The sequence below is a fragment of the Pteropus vampyrus genome, unplaced genomic scaffold, assembly GCF_000151845.1.
Source record: "Pteropus vampyrus isolate Shadow unplaced genomic scaffold, Pvam_2.0 Scaffold74, whole genome shotgun sequence".
NCBI classification, from domain to species: Eukaryota; Metazoa; Chordata; class Mammalia; order Chiroptera; family Pteropodidae; genus Pteropus; species Pteropus vampyrus.
The window spans coordinates 3,828,654-3,845,845 of NW_011888855.1; the positions used below are offsets into that span (position 1 = coordinate 3,828,654).

Genomic DNA, 17,192 nt, shown 5'->3' on the forward strand with positions numbered 1-17,192 from the left:
TAAGCTGCTGCATGGACTTCTGGGAGTACTGCTCCCACTGAAAAGGAACACCTGATTCTGCCCTGCTTGCAAACTGTATTCCTGTTGCTCAAGTTGAACCTAAGAAGCCAGGTTGGGTAAGAGCTAAATTATAAAACTTTTAGAAGAAAAGAGAGGGGAAAAAGCTTCATAACATTTGATTTTGAAGATACCATACCAAAAGCACAGATAACAAAAGAAAAATTAGATAAATGGAACTACAAAAAAATTAAAAACTTCTGTAAATCAAAGGACATAATCAACAGAATGAAAAGGTAACCCACAGAATGGGAGAAAATATTTGCAAATCATGCGTCTGATAAGGTGTTAATATCCAGAATATATAAAGAACTCCTATGACTCAACAACAACAAAATAAACAATCTGATATTTTAAATGGGCAAAGAACGTGAATAGACATTCTCAAAAGAAGACAAACAAATGGCCAATAAGCATGTGAAAAGATGCTCAACATCATTAGTTATTAGGAAAATACAAATCAAAACCATGATGAGATACCATCTCACACCTATGAGGATGGCTATTATTTTAGAAACACAGACAATAACAAGTATTGGTGAGGACGTAGAGAAATTGGAACCCTGTGCATTGTTGGTGGGAGTGGAAAAGAGTGCAGCCATTATGGAAAACAGAACAGCGGTTCCTCAAAAAGTTAAAATAAGAATGACATATGATCCAGTAATTTCACTTTGAAGTATATATACAAAGGAATTGAAAGCAGGGGCATGAAGAGATATCTGTACAATCATGTTCACTACAGCATTATTTATAATAGCCAAAAGATGGAAGCAATCCAAACGTCCACAGACAGATGAACGGAGAAACAAAATGTGGCATATGCATACAAAGGAGTATTATTCAGCCTTTTAAAAGTAAAGAAATTCTGATACATGCTAAGGCATGGATGAAACTTGAAGACATTACGTTTAGTGAAATAAGCCAGACACAAAAGGACAAATACTATATGTTTCCATTTATATGAAGTACCTACAGCAGTCAATTTCCTAGAGACAAAAAGTAGAATGGTAGTTGCCAGGGCCTGGGGAAGGGAGGAATGGGGAGTTATTATTTAATATATATGGAGTTTTAGCATTTCAATATGAAAACAGTTCTGGATATGAATGGTGGTAACGGTTACATAACAGTGTGAATGTACATGAACTATACACTTAATGGTTAAAATGGTCAATTTTATGTTACATATATTTTGCCACAATAAAAAAAGAAAGAAAGAAAGAGAAGAACCCTGGTTGGTGTTGCAATATTCTCATCTTTCCTCCTTCCTTTTATGCATAGCAGTATATACAGTACTTTCAGGGGAAGTGTGTTCATGCAACAGAAAAATACAGATATTATCCTCTATGGGCAATATTTCCCTGGTGTGACAGAAACAGAATAATGAGGAGAAAGTGGAGCCAGAAAATAGATACTACAAGTGCAGATACTTACCTCTAAACCAGCTGTTTGCGAAGATGGTGTACTTGTTAACGGGCCTCTGCTTTTCTTATCATGATTATTGGAATTTGTGTTCTATCATTGTTTTGTAAAATAGGGGATTGAATAGCAGAAAGAAATAAATTACTTTAATACTATAAAAACACAATTTAAAATTAGTAGACTAAATCATAATGTGTCATATTAACAAAATTTTAATCTGCTAATTGAATTTTAAACCACTAGACAGGTAACTAAAGAATTTTCTGGCTTGAGATAGGTCAAAAAACTCCCAAAGGAACTTTGTGTGGCATAACAACTATATGAGAATACTTTGGTTGAAATCACTATTAATTTAGGAAGAAAAGTACATTAAAGTTTTGAATTAGGAAATGGTGCTTTGATTATCCTAAGAAAGGTATTTTACTTACAGCATTTGCTTAATTCCTAGTATATACTCTACTTTTTATGGAAAGGAATTATAAATTATTTCTGAAGCTGTCAAAACACATATGCAGAAAAGATAATTGGTTTAAAATACATACATTTAAATGTATATAATACTTTCATTAATGGAGCATCAAAGTTAAAGAAGTTACAAAGTAGGATACAGACTCATTTTCTCTTTCTTGAAGATGTAAAGGAGCAGACAGAGGCAGGTGGACAAATCAAGAATGAGAGACAGAAGAAAAAGAGGATCAGAGAGCTAAGGAGTTTGAAAGAAAAAGAGAGGCAGAGAGAGAGATAAGGGAAGGGAGAGAAAAGAAGAAAAGAGGAGGGAGGGGGAAAGGAGAGAGAGGGAGGATGAGGAGACAAAAGATAGAGAGGCAGAAAAAAAGAAGATTGAAAGGAGAGAGGGAGGGAGAAGAGAGATGGAGAGGACAGAGATCAAACAGAGACTGGGAGCAGAAAGACAGATTGACAGTCAGAGAAACAGAATCAGAGACAGGATAGATAGAGATCAAGACAGAGACAGGGACAAGAGAGAGACAGAGCTTGAGACCAGGGAAAGCAGTGACAAAGAAACAGGTAGAGAGGCAGAACAGAAAGAAACAGTGATAGAGTCAAAGAGAGAAGACAGGCTGCTTTATTTCTAGCATTCGGCTGCCTTTTCAACTCTTGGATTCCAGGAAACAACCATGCCTCTCTGATAAGTCTCTTTGAACTGGTGTGTCTAGCACATGCTACCAAGTCTGGAACTCGAACTCAGAGTTAAAACTTGAACAGCACTGGAAAAGTTAGCTTTTTTCTTTCTTTCTTTCCATTTTCTTTCTTTCACTCTTTTCTTTCTAGCTTAAAATCTCTTAAACTGGTTGTTTGTTCAAAACATAATCTAGAACAGTTTATTAGGAAAATTTTTATCAAAAAACTTTATGGGCATATTTATGTGGTATACTGAATATGTCAGCTTTCTAATTTATTTGCTATATTATCTTTTAATGTCTTCATCTGAACAAGGGGATTATTCTACCCCTAGGAACTACTGTGCAAAGGTTACAAATAATAGATGTAAAGAGAACCTGTGGTGCCTGGAGAGTAGGAGATACTCATTGATAGTTATTATCATTATCATCATTGTGGTAGCCATGGAAGTGCTCTGCTCAGATCCTGAACAAAGATCCTGCTGTTCCAACTGTAAGGAGTATAATTAGCTGATAGCCCCCAACTGCAACATCGGTAGAATCTGCTTTGGCTTTTAGGCTGCAGCCGTCATCTTCTCCAGCAACCCTCAGCCAATGTCTGAGCACAGGAGCCCAACAAAGATTCCTGAGATGGACAATCTCTGACCCCGTCTTCCCCACTGGGAGAGCTTTTGTCAGATATGCACTGAGGACTTGAGGCTATTTCTGCCTCACCCTGCTTCCTCCCTGATTTCCTGTCTCAGGTGTTACACCCTCCACTACACCACCTGAATTAATTGTCTAAATATCTGTGTCCCAAGTGACACAATTACCAACTGTCAGTCCATTTACAAAACATCTGCCTGTATAAAGCTATAAATATATATCATCTCTGCTTTTCCCCTTAAGTCTGTTAAGAAATTGTGCATATCTAAATATTCGCAATAACTACATTTTCTTTTTATAGTCTTTTAAAAGAATTAGTAAAAGGCCAGTGCTTACCAATGCCGGTTGTGGGGGCTGAGGCAGCAGAACTTTGGTAACGGCTTTACCTGCAATGCTTTTAAGAACAGACCTCTGGTGAGATGATGGAATCTTGATTTTTACATGACGAGAGCTTAACTTTGTTTGAAAATTTGTATCTCTAGTTTCAGAATTTTTTTCAGGCTGAAATAAATTCATAAATACATCTCACAGTCTATAAAATCATTTGTAGAACTTCTCAGATGTCCTATTTTTATTGTAATGTTATAATTGTTACAATTAAAATAGGATATATATATTATTCTATCCATCTTCTCAACTTGGAAAAAAGTTTTAAACTTAATCTTTTTCTTAAAAAATTGAGGTTTTCCACATATTTAAGGGAAAAAAATCTGTTGAAAGACAAGAGTTTGAAATATACTTGGCTTAAAACTTTCCCTACCACATTTAAGGCAACATCTCCCCAAAAGTGTTCTGTGAAAAGAAAACAAATGATAATGAGATCTATCTATTAATCGATATTTAAAATCAAATTTTAGAGAAAACATTAAATAGATTTATATAAATGTCATTATGCAATAATCTTCATTTAAGAAGCCAAAAGTCCTCTCAAAGATATCAGGAAGCTGTAACTACAAGAAAGTGTGTTGCTTTATCAACTAATCTCTGTACTGAAAACTATGACTATTCAGTGACTGTCCTAAGTTATGTAACTTGTCTAATGCTTTCAAGATGTATTTAAAATAATATTCGAAGTTTAAATATATTCAACATCACTAAGGAGGTGCAATTTGAATTGGGTCCTGAATGAATGGCAGGATTTTGAGTTGACAGTGAGGGGATAGAGAAGATGGTAGAGAAAGAGGAGGAGAAAAAAAGTAGAAGAGGTATAGTTGTATTCCAAGCAAAGGATAGAACAAGAGTGTGGATCAGAGTGAGGTACTTACTGACATCCACTGACTTTTTCCAATAACCTTTTCGTCTCATGCCATTTCAGTCACTCCTTCATCAAACTTAGTTAGCCCGTACCGTCAATAGAAACTACCGAATCACCAATGCAAATAGCTTCTTATATCTTCCCACCCACTGCTCAATTATCTTAATGAAATAAACTTTCCTTCACCAAAATGTCCAATTTATGGATCCTACCATTTTATCTTCTTCCATGATCCTTCTCCTTATTCCTTCTGTATCTATCGCCATGCATCATTATAACCACTACCTTATCCTCTTCCCATTCCTATATAGATGCCTGACAAATCCCCAGCCCTAGATGAACCCTGGCATTGATGTCCTCTGGACCCCAATGCAAGTGAGTGCTGGGGAAAACTACACAATCTGGCATATCAAAGTCACCACAAACTCAAAAGGAGAAGCCACAGACTGGCAACTTATACACTTCTCTAGCTTCTCATAACTATTTCATACTCAGCCTATTTTCCTTAAACCTCCAGTCCTTTCCCTCTACCATTCTCAGATGACAGCCTTACCTTACACTTTCCTGCAACAATAGCAGACATCAACAGGATGCAAACACTTAGGACTCAATTTTGGGGACCCAGTGCAAAAGGAAAATGTGGGGCCCCTTATTAAAAAAAAACTATTAAAAATGTTAAGATGGTGACAGCAGAGCATTAAATGAAGTGTGGGGTCTTTCTAAGCACCAAGCCTGTCCTGCTACCACTACATTCACAAATGTACCACAGTAGAAATATTCCTCCCTCTTCTGAAGGCCAGTTTTCCCACTTGCATTCTGGATACCATCCCTCCCCATTTTTTCAAAGACTTCTCTCTTCCATATAATAGCATACAGAAGTTTTTAAAAACATTTTATTGAGATATAATTCACATCCCATAAATTCACCCATTTAAAGAACAAAATTCAATGGTTTTTAGTATATTCACAGGGTTGTTCAATGATCACCATAGCCTAATTTTAGCACATTTTTGTCCCCCCTAAAGAAACCCCGTATTCATTAGCAGTCAATCTTCATTCCATCCCCACCAGCCCTAAGTAACCACAAATCTATGTCTTTCATTATATATTTGCCTATCTTGGACATTTCTTATAAATGGAATCATATAATGTGCAGTCTTTTGTGACTGGCTTCTTTCACATTAAATAATATTTTCAAGGTTCATTCAAGTTGTGGCATGTATCAGGGCTTCATTTCCTTATTTGTTTGTTTTGCCAAATAATGTTTTATTGTATGGCTATATCACATGTTATTTATCTATTTATCAATAGATGGACATTGGAGTTGTTTCTACTTTTTGGCTATTATAAATAAATGCTGCTATGAACATTCATGTGTAAGTTTTCATGAGAATGTATGTTTTTGTTTCTCTTGGGTATAAACCTGAGAGTAGAATTGCTGGGTCCTATGGTAACTCTATGTTTAAAATTTTGAAAAACAGCCAAATTGTTTTCCCAAACAGCTGCACCATTTTATATTCCCACCAAGATGTTTGAAGGCTCCAATTCCTCCACATCATCATTTGTCATTATCTGTCTTTTTGATTATAGTCATCCTAATGGATATGAAATAATTTGTCATTGTGGCTTTGATTTGAATTTCTCTAATGACTAATGACACTGAGCATCTTCTCATTGCTTATTGGCCATCTGTATATCTTCTTTTGAGAATTATAGGGAAGTATAGAAACACAACAAATTTTTGTATGTTGTTTTGTATCCTGCAACTTCACTGAATTCACTTATTAATTCTAACTGGTTTTTGGCAGAGTCTTTATGATTTTTGATATACAAGATCATGTCATCTCTGAACAGAGATAATTTCACATCTTTTCTGATTTAGACTTTTTCTTTTCATTGCCTAACTGCTCTGGCTAGGACTTCTGGTATTACGTTGAAGAGAAATGACAAAAGACAAAACATTCTTGTCTTATTTCCAATCTTAGAGGAAAGGCTTGTTAACTTTTCACTGTTGAGTACGATGTTAGCTGTAGTCTTGTCATATATGGCCTTTAATTATTTTGAGCTACATTCCTTCTATACCTAATTTGTTGAGAGTTTTATCATGAAAGGATGTTAAATTTTACAAATGCTTTTTCTGCATCTATTGAAATGATCATTTGATTTTTGTCCTACATTCTGTTAATGTGGTGTATCACATTAATTTGATTATTATACATTGAACTATCCTTGCATCCTAGGGATAAATCCCATGTGATCATGGTATACAATCCTTTTAATGTGCTCTTGAATTTGATTTGCTAGTATTTTGTTGAGAATTTTTACATTTATGTTCATCAGGAATATTGGCCTGTAATTTTCTTTTCTTTCAGTATCTTTGTCTGGATTTGGTATTATAGTAATGCTGGCCTAGTAGAAGGAGTTTAGAAGTATTCTTCCTTTTCAATTTCTTTGAAGACTCTGAAAAGGACTGGTATTAATTTTTCTTAAATGTTTGGTAGAATTTACCAGTGAAGCCATCTGGTCTCTTTAATGTCTGGGGAGATTTTTGATTACTAACTCAATTTCCTTGCTTGTTATTGGTGTGTTTAGATTTTCTATTACTTTAAGATTCAGTTTTGGTAAGTCATATGTTTCCAGGAATTTATCCATATCTTCTAAGTTATTTAATTTGTTGGCATATAATTTTCACAGGACTGTTATGATCCCTTCTGGTATCAGTTGTAATGCCTCTTACATATTTTTGCTTTGTGATTACTATAGGACTTTCATATCTTATAGTTATCAGTCTATTTTAAACTGATAACAAATTAACTTCAGTTGCATAAAAAAGTCTACATTTATTTTTCCCACACACATTTTATGTTGCTGAGGTCCCAATTTATTTCTTTTTATATTTTGATACTTCTGCATTTTCTACACTTCTTCAACCTATTCCAATCTAGCTTGCTTCTCACTAGTCTACTAAAATTATTCTTGCTAAAGTCATCAGTTTCCTTCTTGATTCTCCCAGGTAGGTTAGGCTCTGATGATACCCTAGCAATTTAGACTCTGGTAAAATACTTTCTCTTGAGGGCAGGCTTTGTTAAAAAGTACAGAATACTATGGTGTGTTTTAAAATGGTTCCTTTTCCCTTCCCACTACTAGAAGCATGAAAGGATTTTTCTTTGATATTCACTGCAAGGATCTCAAAGAGATCCTGGTGGTAAAACTCACAAAAATATGAAGGTCCACCAATGACTGGGTCCCCCTTGAGTTTTTAACTCTCAGAGTTGTCCAAACTGAGCTCCCAGCAATTCGTCAATCACACTTTTGGTTTTCCCACTCCAGCATTGGCTCTCAGGGTGGTTTCTGTTCATGTATTTTTGCTTAAGTTGTGATTCTCTGTATCCATCTGTTTGTCTTTCTAAGTTTTGGTGCAGCAGTTTTCCCTGTGACCTTACTACTCTGATGGAGCTAAAAAGATTGCTTATTTTTCAGTTTCTTCAGATTTTTACTTGTTGTTAGGACAGAGTGGTGACTTATAAGTTCCTTACATGCTGGACTGGAAACTGGAAGTCTTCCAATTTTTCAAAATTCTTTATAATCCTGGACCTCCTTCTTTTCTGCACTCTATAGATACTCTTTCTCAGGTAATTTCACCCATTTCCATAAATTTAAAAATGTCTATAATACTGTATAATCCTCTTCTATTTTCCTGATCTGCAGATTTATAGCCAATGGCTCTTCCAACATGTTCATCTTAATATGCCCTCAGACCTCCTGCCTTTTCTATCACATTAAGCAGCACCTTTATCCACGAAGGCTGCTCAGGACAGAAACCTAGAAGTCTTTCTTGACACCTCTCACTCACTCCTTCATCCTCTATATTCAATCCATGGACTCTACAGGCAAAATTATCTTGAATCCATGCACATTTCTCCATCTCTCCTACATCTTAATCAAAACCACCACAATCTCACACCCAAAATCTTTGCAACTTTATACTGAGTTTTCCTGCTGCCACTATTGCCTTTTCAGTTTGCTCCCAGTATATACAATGACAGTGTGCTGTAGGAGAAAGAGTACAGGCTTTAGATCCAGAAAGACCTGCCACAGTCTCCTCAAACATACTGGTTAACATCTAAATCTCATTTTTCTCACCTACAAAAAAGGTAAAAACAAAACAAATATACAAAAAAGTTCACCCGATAGGAACGCTAGAAAGATATAATTAATGAAAAATGCTTAGAATAATGCTTAGCAATGAGTAACCACTCAAACAGTAGCTCCTGCTACATAAATAAAGTCCATAACCCTCTAGATTCTAGGCCTAATGTAATAATTCACATGTATTCCTCAGTATAAAACACTGCTCTGGATATATAGCAAATATCTTATTTTTATCTCAAACTAATGATTAATAGACATTCAATTATTTAAAGGAAGTTGGAAAATTATAAATTTTAATTCTCTTCCATTAAGCTCATATAGAATATATATTCATGTAACAATAATGTAATCTAATTGCTAACTCCAAAAATGTTTTAACTTACTGATTCGTATAGCTGAAAAATAATTTCTATAAAAGTATTGGTTAAAAGTATATCCTATCTTAATGAAATTTATTGTTTATGTAGTTATTCTGCTTCAATACTTGCCTCTTTCTTGTTTTTTTCAGGGGTCGAAGGGTAAATTTCCTCAGCAAGTACAACTTCAGGAGCTGCATTATCTATAAATAAAAACATACATTAGTATTTTAATTACTTAACTAGTCATTAACTATAAGTACAGAAAAGAGAACTTAAATGTGAATAAAAACTAATTGAATAACTGTGCCTCTGTAATGGTTTTAGAAGAAAAACTTAATATATGTTAAATAATCTGACTTGTTATAGATAGCAGAAAGTACACTTTAAAATATCTTTATCTCAAGAGCTCCAGGTTTCACAGGAATAAATAAACTGTATAAAAGATTTACTTTCCAATTAGCAGAGAAAGTATATGTGATTAAAATTCTTCATTAATTAATCTTCCATTTCAACTCTCCTATATTTTCAGGCTCTCTCTTTCTACTGCAAATTTTCTATCAGCATTTAAAACATACTCAGGTCTCTTCACCTTACTAAAAATTTTATCTGTACCCCACACTCCTGCTTGCTACTTCCACTCTCTCCTCTTATCTATGTGTAAGTTTTGACAACTGTCCACATAGACTAATTTCCTTTCCTCCTATTTATTCCCAAACCCACACATTCTAGTTTCAGCTCCCACCAATATGAGCAGAAACCTTTATTGTCCTACCTTACTAGACCCTCAGTACAACAGGTATGAATATCTTCCCTCTCTGGCCCTTTTTATAGCTCCTCTTCAGTCTTGACTCTTACCTTTTCCTCATTCTCCAAAATCAATTTAAAACAGTAAGTACTTACTGAATGTCTGCTGTGTGTCATTTTTACCTATTATATGTACTTAATATTGCAAACTTGGCTTTTTAAAATCCTTAACACCAGTACCTTGATTTAAGGCACCGAAGGATTTTCTTTTAGATTATTCCAATAGCTTTTCAATTCATCTCCCTCTGCATTCATTGTTCACACTGTGTACCTAAAATAAAAATCTAATATAATATCACCTCCTTAAAACTCTTCAAAGGCTTTCTATGTCCCTCGAATTAAAATGCAAGCTCCTTAACATGACATGCAAAATCCTGGTTTTTATGATCCTTATATTTTACATATACCCAGCCTCACTGCAGAGGCTAATAGGTTGCTGGATAAAATATAGGATGCCCACTTAAAATTCAGATAAACAATGAACAGTTTTTCAGTATAAGTATTTACCATGTAGTAGTACAAACGTGCAATATTTGTGACAATTATATTAAACAATTATTTGCTGCTTATCTGAATTCAAATTTAGCTGGGTATTCTATATCTTTATTTGCTAAAACTGGCAATGCTTTAAGCTAATCATTCCTCTGATCTTCGTCTCCCAAGGCAGAGAGAGGTATTAAGAGATGAAACTGTTACCCAGATTTGGTTATAGATTAGATAAAGTAAGTAACAAAGAGGAGGGCGTTTCTGGTTTGCTAATTGAGAAGGAGGACACTGGAGGAGGACCAGGTTAGGTCTTGGTTGTGACAATTCTCAGTCCTCGATCCCTGTTTTATTCAATCTCTTGGTAACTTTTGTTACAGCTACTTCTAAATGTTGGAGTGTTCTATTTTTTTTTTTTTTCACACGTCTCTTTCCTATTTATTTGTACTTCCTCGGTAATCTAATCTAATCCTATGGCTTTAGAACATCTATACTTTGGCTGTAATATTTTTCTAAAGCCTAAGTCTCAGCCTCAAAGTCCAGATTCCTGTGTGATAAACTTATTTCATGCCATCTCCACTTGATGCTAATAAACCGCTTAATGTTTTAATATTTTCTCAAAGTTTTACATATATACAGTAATGGTCACAAATTTTATATGTATATGTATTAATCTATATAATCATCACTGAGATCAAAATATAAAATATTTTCAACACCCCAGAAGTTTCCTGTATGTATTTTTGCCAGTAAACATTCCCTTTCCAAAGGTTACCACTATTCTGACTTCCAGAATAGTTTGGCCTGTTCTTCAACTTCATATATGTGGAACGACGCAGCATACGTGTTCGTGTCTGTGCTCTTTTGTGCAACATTATGTATGTGAGCTGATAGGTCAAATTTTATAAGGGCAAAATAAATTCTCTTAATCATTCTCTCAATTTGCTCCACCCTACAGTGATCCTATTTCAAGGAATGATACCACCATTTATCTAGTTGTTCAGTCCAGTAATTTAAGACTCATCTTTGATTTTTATTTTTCTCTCTTATCCAACATCTAGCCTAATCAGAAAATCCTGATACATCTGCCTTTAAAATATATTCCAAATAAGGCCACTGCTACCACTTTAGTTTCATACACCATTATCTGACAATAGTTTAACAATTAGCTGCAATAGTTTAACAAGGTCTCCTTGCTTCCACTCTTGTCCCCATAGTCTATTCTCCACATAGTAGCCAGAGTGATGATTCTAAAATGTATATATCTGATCGTGCCATCCCTCTGCTCTAAGATGTGCTTCTCGGCACATTTACAATAAAATCTCTACTCCTTACGATGGCATATCTATATTATACCACTTGACTAGCTCTCTGACCACAATTTCAACCATTCATTTGTTTACTCATTTTGCTCCGGTCACACTAACCTCTATCTTCTTCTTCAAATATGCCAGCAAATTCCCAACACATGGCCTTTTCTCTTGTTGTTCCTTTTGATCAGCATGTTCTGCCCCCAGATTTTCACATGGTCCACTCTCTCATTTCATTCAAGCTCTGCACAAATGTCATCTCAGAGAACCCTGTCCTGATTATCCTGTCTAAAAGAGCATCCCTAATCATACTCTGTTTTTACCCTGCTTTATTTTCCTTCATTACTCTTATTTCTGATACTGTTATATATTATGTTTATTATCTTTCTTCCTCTACTATAACATAAGTTCCCTTAGGGCAAAGACTTTGTCATGTTCTCCAGCAACTAAAACAGTTTGCGTCATGCTGTAGGTGCTTAATAAATATTTGCTGAATTAATGGGATTAATGAATGGTGAGATGAGGTGTTTCTGAAACATCTAAGAGGCGATATCCGGATGTCCTACACGCAAGAGTCTTAACCTCAGAGGAGAGTCTAGACTGAGATAAAATTTGGAAGCCTTGCTTTTACAAGACACCTATACATGTCAAGGGGTAGATTGAAAAGAGATTAAAGTCTGGGAACTAGCCTTGAAGAACTCACATTTAATGGCTAACAGCGGTAGGTAAGATTGCAAAGCAAACTGAGCAGGAGTTGCCTGAGAAGTAATTTTTTGTTTTGTCTCTGCTACTAGACTATTGGCTCCTTGAGGGCAGAGATATCTCAGTTTTCTAATAGTTAGTAAAGAGTTAGTAAATAATTAGTAAAGAGGCTGACACACAATTAGAACACAGTTGGATTTGTTGAATTAAGGAATGTGTAAAAAATACCTCTAGAGCAAAATATGATTTACTTAGTTTTAAGTCAATAGACCACATAGAAGAATACGAAAGCATATAACTCCAGAGTCACTATTCTGCCTTACTACCAGGCTTTATAAATAATATTTTCCACAGACAAAGCAAAACCTGTTATCGGGCAAGATCCAGGTAAAATCATAATCATTTTTGGTACTCTTACCATTTTCCTTTTGTTACCTCTCTTCTGTTGTTCGAAAGTTCCCTTATTCTTTGTTCTATAAAACAAATCCTCCTTCTAATGCTCACCCTCCCGGGTGGTAGGTGCTACTTCTTCCAAAGTGTGCTTTTACAAGTTTAGTTTTGATGACTAGATTAATTTCCCTTAGAAGAGAAACTATCTGTACCATTTTTATACCTATAGTACCTAATATAACACCTGGCATTTAGTAAATGTTCATTAAGACAACTTCTTAAAGTGAAATTACACACACAAAAATTTTTTTTAGTTGATATAAACATTTATACCCATTAGGAGCAAAACTAGCAATTTTTCAAGTTTACCCTCAAATAGATGCTCTAAAATTTGTATGGAATAAAGAAAATAGAAATCTGAGACATAGCAGAGCTTAAAAAGGTTGTAAATGTCTTGCTAAGTTTATTCTAATAAAAACCTAATAATAGAGTACCTATGATGCAAGAGGCTTTGTTGATCCTTTTATTTTTCATTCATCATATATAACTCCAATATATCTGATTACTGATTATCTTCCTCTCCTACAGCTGAGACTTCTGAGGGCAGGGAATGTATACCACTCTCCACTGGCACATATGGCAATACCTAGTACAGAGTACATACTCAGTAAATGTTTATTAAGTGAATAAATGATGGGTGCTGTGGTGAGAATTAAGACCCACTTACTAACCTCAGATCACCATTTCTTAAATACAACCAAGCTAAAAGCACTGTTTCCTGGGCTACCAATTTTCTTAATATATTGCTTTGTGACAAAGATAAAGAATTACAGATTTATCAAAATGATTCATTTCACTATTACCTGATTCTGAATTTGTAGTACTCTTAGGTTTTGGAGAAAAATTTCCATCCGCAAATGTCATCACTCTATAATAGGAACAAATAAATGTACTCTTTTATTTTTACTTATTTTTTAACTCTATTTTTCAATTAGAGTTACATTCAATATTATTTTATATCAGTTTCAGGTGTACAGTATAGTGGTTAGATATTTATATAATTTACAAAGTGATCACCCTGATTAGTTTAGTGCTCTCCTAGCATGATGCATAGTTATTATATTATTGATGATGTTCCCTATACTGTACTTTACATCCCAGTGACTACTTTGTAACTACCAATCTGTATTTCTTAATCCCTTCACCTTTTTCACCCTGCCCCCTAACGCCCCTCCCATCTGGCAACCATTAGTTTGTTCTCTGTAAATGGTACTCTTCTAACCTTTCAGTAACTTTTGAGAATCCTCAAATATTTAAAATGAGGACATTTATATGCAAACAATTATCCTGTAGAAAAAATATAACTGGTTAGAAAAAGATGTTACCATATCTATATGAATGAATAGTTTAATAAAAGGCAATATATTTATACATTTATCAGTGTGAGAGAATATGTGTAGAGGCCAAGGCATAGTGTTTAGAATCAGGCAGACCTGGGTTTAAAGCACAATTCTACTACTCACATTTGAGTGGCCTTGGGGAAGTTACTTAACCTGTCTTGAGTCTTGGTTCCCTCATTTATACAAAAGGAATAGCAATCTTGTTTCCCAGGATTTTTGTGGTAAGAATCTCAAGTAATATGAGAGATAATACTTTTTAAAAATTAATATCCTTTTCTCTTTTACACTTATTCCACAAATGAGACCACTCTCAATTCTATCCAAATGTGTAGAATAGAATTAGCTATTACAAAAGGAATACAAAAGGATGACAGCTCAACCTTTGACCATCAAAACGGGATTCTCAGTCCCTAGCAAGGATAATGCACTTGAAAACCAAATGTAAGATGTTTTTCTAAATTCCAGTTACAGGTTTATTAATAGTTGAACTCAGTAATCAAAACACAATCTATCCTTTTGTATTTCCCCTTTAAATTCATCCTGTCAAAATAGTACCTTCTTGCCCTTGAATGAACTTTAGGTGTATTTCACTGCTTTTGTAGTATTCTCTTATAATACAGTTATTTTTAGGTAATGAAAAGCCTAGCTTAATATCACAACACCAAATTCTTGTCATCCATTTTAAATTTCTTCCTTTTCCCAATTTAAATGTGATTTAGACTCATAACCTGCAGTAAAGAAAGCAACCATCATGGGTTTCTTCTCTATCTCTTGTTCTTTTTCCTCTCCCATTTGGTAACTATTCTTTGGGGTCCTCTGGCACTGGAGTAGGGGAAAGTTGTAGAAAGGGGCAGGAAGGTCTCTTTCGATCTTGACTGATACTATTATAATATGCCATTGGTGCCCTTTGGATGTGACAGATAACCAAATGCTGACTCTTTCAAATCAGAAGTATTTTGAAGGGTTCACTTATATGATTTCTTTATGCCTAGGGATCTCTCACTTGCTGCTATTGCATATGATGATAGAACTCCCAATCTCCTTCAATTAAGTTTACTTTGTTTTTTTGCAGAAGTCATACTGGGCATGATTCTTTTCAAGTTGATTCATAACTGGCTCCTTTCTGTACATTACGCACAAATCTTTGTTGTGTCACATTCCGAAAGTACATCTAGCTTCCTCTTTATTCTGACATTATAAAGCATCCAACAGACCCTCTTGCCTTTAGACTTTTCATTTATGAGTCAGAAACCAAACTTCAGAGGACATAAAGTCAAACTTTCCAAATGGTTCTCTTGGAGCTTCCTCTCCTGTGTTGATGTGAGGGAGAAGTCTCTACCTGTCCTTGTATATGATGCTAATAACTCTTGTCAAAGAAATAAACATTCTTGGTCATTTTCTCCTTAACCTTTTCTTAAATAGGTTGGAGATTGGTAATGGGCTAATGCTGGAAGAACTGGGTTTTGGCCTCACATAAATTCTACAAAGATGGTTCTACACAAAATAGAAAATGGGGTGTACTGTCATTTTTATTTTGTTTTCATCTATTGAAGTTACTATCCAAACTCTAAGACTACATGAAAGCCACATTTAACATCCTGCGACATTCTCAAGTTCCTATTAATATATGTAGATTAAGGTTTGGTAGACCCAGCCACAGAGTTTTACTACTAGCCATACTATATAGAAAGAACTCAGGATGCAACCACAGATAGATCCCTCCTTCACGCCTTCCAGTGTAGAGCATGGCTGGGATGAGAAAGGGGACAGAGGCTTAAGAAACAAGCAGTTAGACAATAGGAACTGACTTCTCTCCCTCAAGCCCAAAATCTGTAGTTGGAGTAATAGGTAGGAAAATGACATTAGAAAAGGCGAAGAGAAGCCAAAAATAGAGGGGGCATTGCCAAACTACCTGTTTAGAACTCTGGGAGGAGATGACCACACAGGATAAAAACTCGACATAAAAATAAAAGCTTGGGATGTTCAGACAGAGAGGGAGCCTCACAGTTAGCCCTCCTGAGATTCTCTTAGTTCCTATATATTGTGAACAAGTTCTCAAGGTTGCACACACTAAGGGCAATGAAGAAAGTGGTCAAATTTAGAACCAAAACACCTGGCACAGGGCTGCTATGGTAAGGTGACTCTATTACAAAGGTTGCAGAAAGGTAACCAGGTCAAAGTTTAGATGGAAGACTTCAATGAGACTCAAGGTGTTTGGGGTAGCAGCAAAAGCAAAGGTGAGGGAAAAATCAGCAATGCAGGACCTCAGGCCCTATTTGTTTTCCTTCATCAAGTGAATGAGTCATCATTCATCCAGTTTTCTAAGTCATAGAGCTGGAGGCCAACTGGGACACTATCTTCTTCCCTGAACCAATCAATCACTAAAAACTATTTATTATCCCTTGAGAATTGTTCTCAAATTTTTCCTTTATGCTATCCTTGCTGTTAAAGTTCAAATCCTAACCATGCCTCACTTGGAATGCTACAATAGTCATCCTTTCAGTCTAATCACTCCTTCTATCCCATCTTTTCTTTGCTGCAAAAGTAATTGTTCTAAGACAGAACTATGACCATGCACATTTCTGTGAAGAGGTAGGATAACCGGCAAGAATTTGGGTTGGGAAATGTAAAAATTCCACAGAAACCTGCACTCAAAAGTATATCAATCCTCACCCAAACATACTCATCAGTACTGAATACCTACACAATATAGATCCCTACAAAAGAAGACAACATTGCACTGTCTGCCATTTAATTCTGGTTTTAAAAAATCTAGTTATAAGATAATAACTAGAGTTGTATATGATTGTTTGAAGGACACAAAATTTATCAAATGGCTATAGACTTTTATTTTGCAACTCAAGAAGCCCAGAGCCAAAATATGGCTCAATTAAGTCATATGACTCTTAATTCTATGGCTTATTTATTTTTGATCTATTTCCTTTCTTATCTATATCTTCTATGAAAAGTTATATTTCCAGAAGTCCTAGCCACAGCAATCAGACAAGAAAAAGAAATAAAAGGCATCCAAATTGGAAAGGAAGAAGAAAAACTGTCATTATTCGCAGATGACATGA

General features: G+C 35.1%; 1 protein-coding gene across 1 annotated transcript in view; it reads right to left on the bottom strand.

Moving 5' to 3' along the window:
* The window catches only part of MEIKIN (meiotic kinetochore factor), a 55,322-nt gene that overhangs the window by 9,091 nt on the left and 29,039 nt on the right, over positions 1-17,192 (bottom strand). The window contains exons 8-10 of the mRNA XM_011362454.1: positions 13,579-13,643; positions 9,156-9,226; positions 1,489-1,569 (exon numbers count right to left, since the gene is read on the bottom strand). Of these exons, the coding sequence (XP_011360756.1) occupies positions 1,489-1,569; positions 9,156-9,226; positions 13,579-13,643 (217 nt within the window). The remainder of the gene's footprint in view (positions 1-1,488; positions 1,570-9,155; positions 9,227-13,578; positions 13,644-17,192) is intronic.